The 12655-nt window shown below is 36.9% G+C and overlaps 1 protein-coding gene across 2 annotated transcripts in view; it reads right to left on the reverse strand.

The window, feature by feature from the left end:
- KLHL1 (kelch like family member 1) overlaps nucleotides 1-12008 on the reverse strand; it is a 418372-nt gene extending 406364 nt beyond the window's left edge. For both annotated transcript variants that reach the window (XM_059902586.1, XM_059902585.1), the window contains exon 1: nucleotides 11506-12008. In XM_059902586.1, the coding sequence (XP_059758569.1) occupies nucleotides 11506-12008 (503 nt within the window). The remainder of the gene's footprint in view (nucleotides 1-11505) is intronic.
- Between the last annotated feature and the right edge of the window lie 647 nt (nucleotides 12009-12655).

The raw sequence follows: 12655 nt of genomic DNA on the forward strand, positions 1-12655 counted from the left end.
GTTTGTTTATTTTTATTTTTATTTCCATTACTCTAGGAGGTGGATCAAAAAAGATCTTGCTGTGGGGGCTTCCCTGGTGGTGCAGTGGTTAAGAGTCCGCCTGCCAATGCAGGGGACACAGGTTCGAGCCCTGGTCCGGGAAGATCCCACATGCCGCGGAGCGGCTAGGCCCGTGAGCCACAACTGCTGAGCTTGCGCGTCTGGAGCCTGTGCTCCGCAGCAAGAGAGGCCGCGACAGTGAGAGGCCCGCGCACTGCAATGAAGAGTGGCCCCCGCTCTCCGCAACTGGAGAAAGCCCTCGCACAGAAACGAAGACCCACCACAGCCTAAATAAATAAGTAAATAAATTTAAATTAAAAAAAAAGATCTTGCTGTGATTTATGTCAAAGAGTGTTCTTCCTATGTTTTCCTCTAAGAGTTTTATAGTGTGTGGTCGTACCTTTAGGTCTTTAATATATTTTGAGTTTATTTTTGTGTATGGTGTTAGGGAGTGTTCTAATTTCATTCTTTTACAGGTAGCTGTCCAGTTTTCCCAGCACCACTTATTTAAAAGACTGTTTTTTCTCCAATGTATATCCTTGCCTCTTTTGTCATATATTAGTTGACCATACGTGCGTGGGTTTATCTCTTGGCTTTCTATCCAGTTCCACTGATCTATATTTCTGTTTTTGTGCCAGTACCATATTGTCTTGATTACTGTAGCTTTGTAATGTAGTCTAAAGTCAGGGAGTCTGATTCCTCCAGCTCCATTTTTTTTTTCCATCAGGATTGTTTGGCTTTTTGGGGTCTTTTGTCTCTGCATACAAAATGTAAGATTTTTTTGTTCTAGTTCTGCAAAAAATGCCATTGGTAATTTGATAGGGATTGCACTGAATCTGTAGATTGCTTTGGGTAGTAGAGTCATTTTAACAATGTTGACTTTTCCAATCCAAGACCATGCTATATCTCTCCATGTGTTTGTGTCATCTTTGATTTCTTTCATCAGTGTTTTATAGTTTTATAGTTTTCTGAGTACAGGCCTTTTACCTCCTTAGGTAGGTTTATTCCTAGGTATTTTATTCTTTGTGTTGTAATGGTGAATGGGATTATTTCCTTAATTTCTCTTTCTGATCCTTCATTGTTTGTGTATAGGAATGCAAGAGATTCCTGTGCATTAATTTTGTATCCTGCAACTTTACCAAATTCACTGATTAGCTCTAGTAATTTTCTGGTGGCATCTTTAAGATTCTCTATGTATAGTATCATGTCATCTGCAAACAGTGACAGCTTTACTTCTTCTTTTCCAATTTGTATTCCTTTTATTTCTTTTTCTTCTCTGATTGCCATGGCTAGGACTTCCACAACTATGTTGAATAAGAGTGGTGAGAGTGGACATCCTTGTCTTCTTCCTGATCTTAGAGGAAATGGTTTCAGTTTTTCACCATTGAGAATGAAGTTTGCTGTGGGTTTGTTGCATATGGCCTTTATTATGTTGAGGTAGGTTACCTCTATGCCCATTTTCTGGAGAGTTTTCATCATAAATGGATGTAGAATTTTGTCTAAAGCTTTTTCTGCATTTATTGATATTATCGTATTGTTTTTATCCTTCAGTTTGTTAATATGGTGTATCACATTGATTGATTTGTATATATTGAAGAATCCTTGCATCTTTGGGATAAATCCCACTTGATCATGGTGTGTGATCCTTTTACTATGTTGTTGGATTCTGTTTGTTAGTATTTTGTTGAGGATTTTTGTATCCATATTCATCAGTGATATTGGTCTCTAATTTTCTTTTTTTGTATTATCTTTGTCTGGTTTTGGTATCAGGGTGATGGTGGCCTCATAGAATGGGTTTGGGAGTGTTCCTTCCTCTGTAATTTTTTGGAAGAGTTGGAGAAGGATGGGTGTTAGCTCTTCTCTAAATGTTTGATAGAATTCACCTGTGAAGCCATCTGGTCCTGGACTTGTGTTTTTTGGATGATTTTTAATCACGGTTTCAATTTCAGTGTTTGTGATTGGTCTGCTCATATTTTCTATTTCTTCCTGGTTCAGTCTTGGAAGGTTGTACTTTTCTAAGAATTTGTCAATTTCCTCCAGGTTGTCCATTTTATTGGCATAGAGTTGCTTGTAGTAGTCTCTTAGGATGCTTTGTATATCTGTGGTGTCCATTGTAACTTCTCCTTTTTCATTTCTAATTTTATTGACTTGAGTCCTCTCCCTCTTTTTCTTGATGTGTCTGGCTAAAGGTTTATCAATTTTGTTTATCTTCTCAAAGAACGAGCTTTTAATTTTATTGATATTTGCCATTGTTTTCTTCCTATCAATTTCATTTTTTTCTGCCCTGATCTTTATGATTTCTTCCCTTCTACTAACTTTGTGTTTTGTTTGTTCTTCTTTCTCTAGTTCCTTTAGGTGTAAGGTTAGATTGTTTATTTGAGATTTTTCTTGTTTCTTGAGGTAGGATTGTATAGCTATAAACTTCCCTCTTAGAACTGTTTTTGCTCCATCCCATAGGTTTTGGATCTTCGTGTTTTCATTGTCATTTACCTCTAGGTATTTTTTGATTTCCTCTTTGATTTCTTCAGTGACCTCTTGGTTATTTAGTAATGTATTATTTAGCCTCCATGTGTTTGTGATTTTTACTATTTTTTTCCCTGTATTTCATTTCTAATCTCATAGCATTGTGGTCAGAAAAGATGCTGGATATGATTTCAATTTTCTTAAATTTACCGAGGCTTGATTTGTGACTCAAGATATGATCTATCCTGTAGAATGTTTTGTGTGCACTTGAGAGGAAAGTGTAATCTGCTGCTTTCAGATGGAATGTCCTATAAATATCAATCAAATCTATCTGGTCTATTGTGTCTTTTAAAGCTTCTGTTTCCTTATTTATTTTCATTTTGGATGATCTGTCCATTGGTGTAAGTGAGGTGTTAAAGTCCCCCACTATTATTGTGTTACTGTCGATTTCCTCTTTTATAGCTGTTAGCAGGTGCCTGATGTATTGAGGTGCTCATATGTTGGGTGCATATATATTTACAATTGTTCTATCTTCTTCTTGGATTGATCCCTTGATCATTATGTAGTGTCCTCTTTGTCTCCTGTAATAATCTTTAATTTAAGCTCTATTTTATCTGATATGAGAATTGCTACACCAGCTTTCTTTTGATTTGAATTTGCATGGAATAACTTTGTCCATCCTCCCACTTTCAGTCTGTATGTGTCCCTAGGTCTGTAGTGGGTCTCTTGTAGACAGCATATATATGGGTCTTGTGTTTGCATCCATTCAGCAAGCCTGTGTCTTTTGGTTGGAGCATTTAATCCATTCACATTTAAGGTGATTACCAATATGTATGTTCCTATTACCATTTTCTTAATTATTTTGTGTTTTTTTCTGTAGGTCCTTTTCTTCTCTTGTGTTTTCCACTTATAGTAGTCCCTTTAGCCTTTGTTGTAGAGGTGGTTTGGTGGTACTGAATTCTCTCAGCTTTTGCTGGTCTGTAAAGCTTTTGATTTCTCCATCTAATCTGAATGAGATCCTTGCTGGGTAGAGTAATCTTGGTTATAGGTTCTTCCCTTTCATAACTTTAAATATATTATGTCACTCCCTTCTGACTTGTAGAGTTTCTGCTGAGAAATCAGCTGTTAACCTTATGGGAGTTACCTTGTATGTTATTTGTTGTTTTTCCCTTGTTGCTTTTAATAATTTTTGTCAATTTGATTACTATGTGTCTCAGCATTTTTCTCCTTGGGTTTATCCTGCCTGGGACTCTCTGCACTTCCTGGACTTAGGTAGCTATTTCCTTTTCCATGTTAGGGAAGTTTTTGATTATAATCTCTTCAAATATTTTCTTGGGTCCTTTCTCTCTCTCTTCTCCTTCTGGGACCCCTATAATGCAAATGGTGTTGTGTTTAATGTTGTCCCAGTGGTCTCTTAGGCTGTCTTCTTTTGTTTTCATTCTTTTTTCTTTACTCTTTTCTGCAGCAGTGAATTCCACCTTTCTGTTTTCCAGGTAAGTTTTCCATCCTTCTGCCTCAGTTATTCTGCTATTGATTCCTTCTAGTGTATTTTTATTTTCAGTTATTGTATTGTTCATCTCTGTTTGTTTGTTCTGTAATTCTTCTAGGTCTTTGTTAAACATTTCTTGCATCTTCTCAATCTTTGTCTCCATTCTTTTTCCAAGGTCCTGGATCATCTTCACTATCATTATTCTGAATTCTTTTTTCTGGATGGTTGCCTATCTCCACTTCATTTAATTGCTTTTCTGGGGTTTATCTTGTTCTTTCATCTGGTGCATAGTCCTTTGCCTTTTCATTTTGTCTATCTTTCTGTGAATGTGGTTTTCATTCCACAGGCTGCAGGACTGTAGTTTTTCTTGCTTCTGCTGTGTGGCCTCTGGTGGATGAAGTTTTGTAAGAGGCTTGTGCAAGCTTCCTAATAGGAGAGACTGGTGGTGGGTAGAGCTGGGTGTTGCTCTGGTGGGCCGAGTTCAATAAAATCAGAATCTACTAAAGAAATAAACCAAACCAAATCACATACTTTACTGTAGATACAAAGAGATTTTGGCATTCACCTCTTGAAGAACTATAAAATAGTTGTATTGTATTCTTCCTTCCTTTGTAGTATAAACTCTTGCAATTTTCTGATCCTATTTTTAAAGTTTTTCTATCATATTTCAGCCAAGATGAAAACGCTAATTTACATGGGTAAACATCTAGCAATATCAGTAAGAAAAAAGGAATCCAAATGATCTACCAGGATATAGTGTCACAAATAAGTATGATAGGAAATTAAACTGAATGATTTTCTATGAGAAATTATCAGAGTTGGACTAAGGCTGCCTAAGGGATGGGAAAAGCTGAATTTAGAATTAACATCAACTGATTCCACTGTTTACAATTATTGATGACCCTCAGATCACTTTCAAGTACTATTTCTGTGACATGATCTTCAGCCAAAATGATCTGTCTCATTGGCTTACCATTCAAAATGACTTTTTCTTGGGATCCTAAAATCATAGTACACATTCTTTCTGGTCAAGCTAAAGTTTGTTATGCTTTCATAAGTACTTAGATCAATCTGTTTTCAAGTTCTGGCCAGAAAAGTCAGCAAAGGTAGTTAGCATCAAACCTATATTGTTCAATAGATTTTCTTTTTTTAAATCTATACTTGACTTATAAGATTTTGAAATATTTAATTCTGCTCAGATTATCTGTGTCTATATAGGATGTTTTCTTCAAAGTTTTGAATAACCTTATCTTAAATGCAGAAAGGTAAATTAATTATTATCTGGTCTAAACTAATAAGTAAATTCCAGAGCATTTGTTTTTACAGCTACTACAAAAATACCTACAGTTATTTTGGATGTTAAAATAAATCAAAAGAGTCTCATTACTATGAGACTCTTTAAAATGTTGTCATTTTCATGTTCAGAAACTTGATACAACTCTAAAATACCCTGCAGATCTAAGTTTTCTGTAAATTCTATAAGAGCTCCTGGTCAAAAACAATGAAATTTGACTTAACATGTACTTGTTAGAAGCATATCATCCTCCAGATACACAAATTATCTTTTGAGACTTAGGAAAAATTAACCAATGAAATAAATATCTGATCAATATTATATTCTATATTAACCAAATGTTGGATAGGGAGGATTTCTTTATTATTTTTAAATTATTTAAATTAGTACCTTAAAGTGGCTAATGATATAGTTTACAAAGTATTCAGTAGCAATTTATCAAAGAAAGCTAGAATATGGTTCTTCAACTCGTGTAAAGGTTTTATTGTTTGTTATAATTAAGAGTTCTATTTATTTCATCTTGCATTTATTGGGTTGGCCAAAAGGTCCATTTGGGTTTTCCACAAGATGTTACAGAAAAACTCGAATGAACTTTTTGGCCAACCCAATATACTCACATCTTTCTCTCAGATAGCTGTAGAGTTTTGCATACCTGAAAATCCAACCTAGCGATCTTTTTACCTTTTCCTTTATGATCTTCTTAGTTTGCCTGAAGCAAACTTGCTCAGAGGGGAGGGCACCTGGAAATTGTGGACCTCTTTGCAAACAATACATAATATTGATAAACCCATCCTAAAATAAGTTAAAAAAAAAAAAAAAAAAAACTTTCTCCAAACAAGCTACTGTCTTTTGCTAGTTCTAAATTAAATAATAATAGGCTGTATAACACCCAAGCCTAGAATAAATTAGCAAGGAAGACATAAGATTGAGTAAAATCACTCTATACACTTTTTCACTAAGAAATTGAGGTCATAGGGAAAATATGAACATTATTTTAATTTAGTTTCCATAGAAGAATAGTTTGAGAACTACTTTCCTGAAGAAATAGCCCTTTGTCATTTTTTAAGTTTTTCTTTTGACTGAAGCAAAGCTGATTTCTTTTTATTCTAAACAAATACCACCAATCTCCATGTGATTCTAATGGTATATGCTCTCTGTCTGTGATACTTCTCTGTATCAATTGTTCTGAACTTCAGAAGGAGATTTTCTATCATGATGCTCTCTTTTGGATTCCAAATTTAAATAATTTTTCCCTGTCTAGGTTATTTCATCATACTTCTGTTTAATTAAAAAGTAAAGTGCACTGAATGAACCATAATTCAGGAAATAACTGCATGTTTTTTAACTTGGTCTAAGTCCTCCTTGACTGAGCCTTCTCAGGCATTGTCCACCGCTATCATTTTAAATAGTCTATTTAAACATTCAGACACAAGCATAATTTCCACCAGGGGAATAAGAGAACTGCTTCAGCATAATCTTGGTTGGAGCCTCTTTTCTTCTGTTCTGTTTGTTTAAGCAGAGGTAAAGAAGAGTTGGCAAAATCGCCTGGAATATGGTGTCAGGAGTCAGAGTGCAAGGATTAAAAATCTAGCTGTACTACTTACAATCCTGTGGTTTGGGGCAACTTAATTACCTGTCTATATCTCAGTTTTCTCATAATCATAAAATGATTATGTAATCATTTTAACAAAGGGATTCATAATTGTACCAGAATCATAGGGCTGTTCTGAATATTAAATTCCACAATATAAATATTCAGCTTGATATCTGGAAGACAGCAAGCTCTTAATCAATGTCACTCATTATGATTATGGCAAATATGTATTCACTCAGTGGTATTTATTGAGTAACTGCATACTCTATGATAGGGATAAAATAATGAGCAAAACAGAAACGCCTTGTCCACTGGGCAATTGTAGTTAAAGACAAACAAAAAAGGCAACATGGATATTAATATATGCCAACAATAAGAAATTGAGGACAGAGAGCATTTACTCTAAGAACATAAAATAAGGGGATAAAATAAATTTTAAAAATTTTAAATGATTTTTCCTGGGGGGATCAATGAACACTTCTTTAAGAAAGGTACAGAACTTTTATTCAAGACATCTCAATAATGAATAGGAATGAATCCAGAAAAGGGTGGGTTGAGGGAAGGAGAACCACTATGTAATAAGGAAAGGAATTAAGTTTGTGAGACCCAAAGGCAGAGAAAAATGGTAAAGAAGAATGTTGCCTCTGGAAGACAGGGGAGGATGGTGAGGATGTGATGAGTGAAGGGCCTGGATGGCAGACAAGGGTCAGCTCTTTCAGGGCCTAACTGATCAGGAGATAGATTGTGGTCAGAGTGGTGGAAATGCTTTGAAAAATAAAAGGAGAGCCAGGATATGGGAAAACAGTTCAGATTTTTATCTTACAAATTTTCATTGACTCTGGTGTGGAGAAAGGATTACAGGTGGCACAATCAATGAGGAAAGAGGATGCAGATGGCAGTTGCAGAAGTTGAGTTGAATGACGACAGTATTTTAAAATTAGGTGCAGACAATGGAGATGGAGAGATGTGAGGCAGACATAGGGGAGGATATTTTTGAAGGAAAAGTGACAGGGCTTGGTGGAATATTAAAAATCAGGGGAAAGAGGATTCTGGTAAATATGATCCTGGATTTCTGGCTTGCACAACCTAATGTATGGCGAGTTATCCTTTGAGATAGAGAAGAAGAAAATTGAGCAAGAGAGAAGGGAGATTATGAGCTCAATTTTGTACGTGCTGTATTTACATTGTATCTGTGATATCGACCAGAAAGGTCAAGTGGATGTGTGAAACCCGAGTTTGCAGGGCAGGGGGTGGGGGGGGCGAGGGGTTTATGGGTGTGGGAAGGCAGAGTCTAGGTTTTGAGATGCAGTTCTAAAATACAGTTTATGGGTGGTAACTGAAACCATGGAAATAGATGCCTGCACTCTGTGAGAACTGAGAAAACTAAAAAAGCAAGTAGTTAAACACGACATCTTTTCTCCTACTCACATCACTATAAACTGCAAGAATAGAAATATTTCTCTTTGGTTTCTTAGTTCACTACATATAGAATTTTGGACAAAAAATATGCATATCAAAAATATATAGTGATCTGAATGGCTAGGAAATGATACACTCTCCAACAACTATGTTCAGACAGTAAAGTAGAGAAAAAAAATGATTAATAGCATAGGTCAAGAACCTATTACTGTAAGAGTTAGGATTCTTAATGGTGTCATGCTTAAGGTAGTAGAATACTGAGATTTGCTTTTGTGTGTCTGGTAGAGTGGGATAAGATAAAGGCTGGGTTTCAGCAGTAAATCAGTTTACTACTGTCTTATTGCTACCTTTATGTTTCAACTCCATGATAATTTGACCTTTCCAGAATTCTGAGATTAAGAGCAGCTTTCTGCTGAGCAACCTCCAGCTGCTGTTTGAACAACAAATAAAACCAACTGAGCTACTTATGCTTATCTAAAACAATGTTCTTAACTAGTATGAGACCAAATGAATAAAGAGAAGATCAGAAAATGAAGAAAGAGAAAAAGAGCCAACTCTTTTTTATACGTGAAGATTAATTTAGCATAGTGGTCAGAATTGATGAAACAAAATGTTAAATATCAAATGAGACATCACAGAACGATGATAGAATAATGACCCAAGTAATCAAAATGATCAGGCAGGTTTATATACTTCATGTGTTCATTGGTCATTATGAACAATATGTAGATTTCCTGCATGGATTATGATAGAAACCAAAGTAAATCCACATTACTGAATTATTTTACATATTGTTTTCCATTCCATACTTAACTGTGGAAATGCTGTCCTTTCTGGGAAATGAACATTATTCTTACCACATATTATAATAATATATATTGATAATAGCTTATTGCTAACTTTAGTAGCGTGTTGTCAATCAATCATGAGCACAGAATCAGTAGTCTATGAATGTTTAGGAACATATAAAGTCCATGAGAATACTCTCAGTGTTGACTGATTTGTCCAGTGAGAAATTCAAATTTAACTAAAGGATTTAAGCATTAATAAGAATTTTAAAATAAATTAGACCTGATTTTCAATATTTTACACATGCAAGCCCTCATTGGAAACCCTCATTCCAAAAGTAAATATGATTTGGGGTGGCACTTGGCTTATTTTCAGAATTCTTTTCATTTACAACCCTTTGTGTGTAAAATCACTGATGTATATTCAAAAGTAAGGGATTGGAAGTTAAATCTGATGGGTGTTTCATCCCTAACTGAGGCTATTAGTTATTCGTTTTATTTTTTAATTTATTATATTTTGTATTTCCAAATTGTCCAATTTACATGAAAGTCTTCTGAAATTACTCATGCCAAATATGCCTTATTTACTTAAAACTGTATTTTTATAAAGAAAAAAATTTTTAATTATTAAACATTAATATTCCCAGAAGGTCAGATATTTGAGCTGATTTGAAGACTCAAAACTGAAAGAAAAAGACTCAAAACTGAAACTAAAACTGTAACTGAAAAAAAAGACTCAAGACTGAAAAACAAATGTATTCCCTGAACTGTCTGAGACACAAAAATATCAATTTCAATAAAATAGTAATTAGTAAATCTTTAACCTAACTGGTTTTCTTTTAAATATATAAGGTGAATTGCTAAATGCTTATGAATGATTTCCCAAAACTAAAAAATTACATTTACTCAACTAAAGGGGTTAAAGCCCAACATATTTTATTTTTAAAAAAGATCTAAAACTATAGGTCACTAGTGAATATATAAATCAAATAACTTCATAGTATTAATAGTACCCAAAATTATAACCATTTTGGTAAAGTATCTTAATTAATTGAATAATAGATAAATTTATATTTAGATCGCCTATATATGGAAAAAACTTTCTCATACTCGAAAATTGCAAATTAAATTGCTCTGTCTTTAAAATCATAATGTTACATTATATTGTCTTCACATATTAGATTATGTTCAAGGCTCTTAAAATTCAAATTCAAATCCACATAATCCATATAATTGAAAAATTTTAAGGATAATTTTTGTATCTTTAACTTCACATTTGTCAACGTAATTGAAGACCACTTATGGTATTATTTGGTTTTATGTGTTCTTTTGGTGACTTAACTTTATAAAGAGCTGATTCAATCAAGCAAAAGTTTAAAACATTGCTTCTGTTTCTATTTTTTTTTACTGAAAGGTAAATTTTATTAACAGTTTCATTATTATTTTCCTATTATTTCCTATTATTTTCATTCCTATTTTCCTGTTTCTCCTGTATTTCTTCTTCAATAATATATTCTGATATATGAATTTAAATGCAAATCTTTTCATATCCTCACTATATGCCAAAAGTAGTAATGATCTAGTGTAGAATGAATCAATTTTTTGAAAATGTAAAACTCAGAAGGGGTTATGTGTGAGAAGGTTTTCTATAAGTCTTGAAGGTAGAAGAACTGTACTCAAAGAAGTGTAATATTATATATAAACAAGAAATAAATGTTGGCCTGCTCACTAAGAATACACAGTTCCATACCGAGACAATGAATCAGGACAGAAAAATGCAAAGGGCATTAGCAAGAGTTTAATTCTAAGACTTTAAACAAAGCAAAGGTGTACATGAAGTAGGATAAAAATGGAAATTAGGATAGAGAATAGTAACACTGTCTTTCATGGAGGAAAAAAAGGAGAGAAGATAATGTTGTTGTCTGGTGGCCTCCTGTCCACCTCATTACTCCTGGAATATAGATTCAAGCCACAGGGATCCTAGGTAACCTGCCAAGTCCCTTTCTAGGCCAGTATATGAGATGCATTTGAACGGTGTTTAAAGGAAGTTTCTCCTCACATCAAATAACTGGGAGACTGATGTATGTCATTTAATGACAGAAGATGACAGAAGAATACTATAACCTCAGAAATATGAGAACCACTCTACATGGAGAGTTACCAAAATGCATATATATTCAATATGTGATTAAGCTCCGAAAACTTGCAGAAAGAAAAGCAATATGCATGAGCCAATAGAAACTATGGAGGAAACTTTTAATGAGGTTGCAACTTGAGTAATAAAAACCGGGTTGGCATCTCTTAACCAAAATTTTCAACCTGAAACATTTTAGACTTAGTAACTACCAGAGCGCACGGGGTGGCAGGAAACGAGTGGAAATTGAGGAATGCTTAGATGCCCCATGGGAACTTACTGTACCTGCGTCCACATCCTTCACCTGTTGCCTGGTTCGAGTTGGCCGGTTCCACTTTGAGCTCTTGCAAGACAAGCCCTTTTTCGTGTGGTCCAGGAAAGTCCATGCCTGGCACCTCCTCCTCTTCTAGGGACTCCACGTAGAAGAGAGTCCTGGCCGGCTGGTGGGTGCCCTGCCCGGGCGCCCCTTGCTGCAGCCTCGTGGCCACTGGCAGCAGGGTGCCATTCAATGGGTTGAAGGAAGAGGACGAAGAGGACGGGGAGGCAGAAGAAGAAGAGGAGGAAGAAGAGGAAGGCTTCTTCCAGAAAGTGCTCACGCTGCCCTTCTCTTGGCTTTTGAGCAGGCGGCTCTGGCTGGGTCCCCAGTGCTCGAAGCTGCTGCTGCCGTCTTCTTGCAGGAAGCTGCCCCCGGCCGGAGCGCCGGGGGACTGCGACGGGTGGCTGAAGAGTTTCCAGCGGAGTCGCAGGATGTGCTTCACATCAAAATCTTTTCGCCCAGAGCCTGACATGCTTGACGCAAGGAAGGCAAAGGGACTTGAGAGGATGCAGGAGTAGACGGGTCAGCGGGTGGGGGAGGCCAATGGAGATCGGGGTTGGAGGAGAGGGAGGGAGGCGCCCTCTGCACCCTGGGAACAGACGGGACCAGGGGGCTGCGCGCCCTGCCAGGTGACGAGCGGAGCGCGGACAGCAGAGCCGCGCGGCTCAGCTGCGGTCAGGTCCGCAGGACCCGCGCGTGGTGAGCTCAACGTCCGGGAGCAGAGGCAGGAGCTGGGTGCAGAGGGCTGAGAATCCCCGATCTCCTTGCGGGGTCTCCGTGGTTACCGCGCGGGGAGGGACGACCCTGATGCTGGAGATGGGCGAGGGAGAGAGGTCTGCGCGCTCCGAAGCTTCGGAGGCAGCGACAGCAGGATACACCTCCCTGGCATGCACCGGTGGCAGAGCCTCAGTGGAGAAGCTGTCGGCTCTCCTATCCTTGCAGCTTAGAGTTCAGTGCCTGGAGAGCGCAGAGAGAAAGATCCCCAAGTCGCGAAGAAGCGCACCCCCCCTCCGCCTTCTCTGTGCACCTGCGCTCCTGTCACTGGTCTCTCGAGGATGCTCTGAGAGCTTGCGGGTATCTCTGAGAAAGTCAAATGCCTTCTGCAAGGCGAGAAGGGGT

This window comes from Balaenoptera ricei, chromosome 18 (assembly GCF_028023285.1).
Source record: "Balaenoptera ricei isolate mBalRic1 chromosome 18, mBalRic1.hap2, whole genome shotgun sequence".
In the NCBI taxonomy this organism is placed as follows: Eukaryota; Metazoa; Chordata; class Mammalia; order Artiodactyla; family Balaenopteridae; genus Balaenoptera; species Balaenoptera ricei.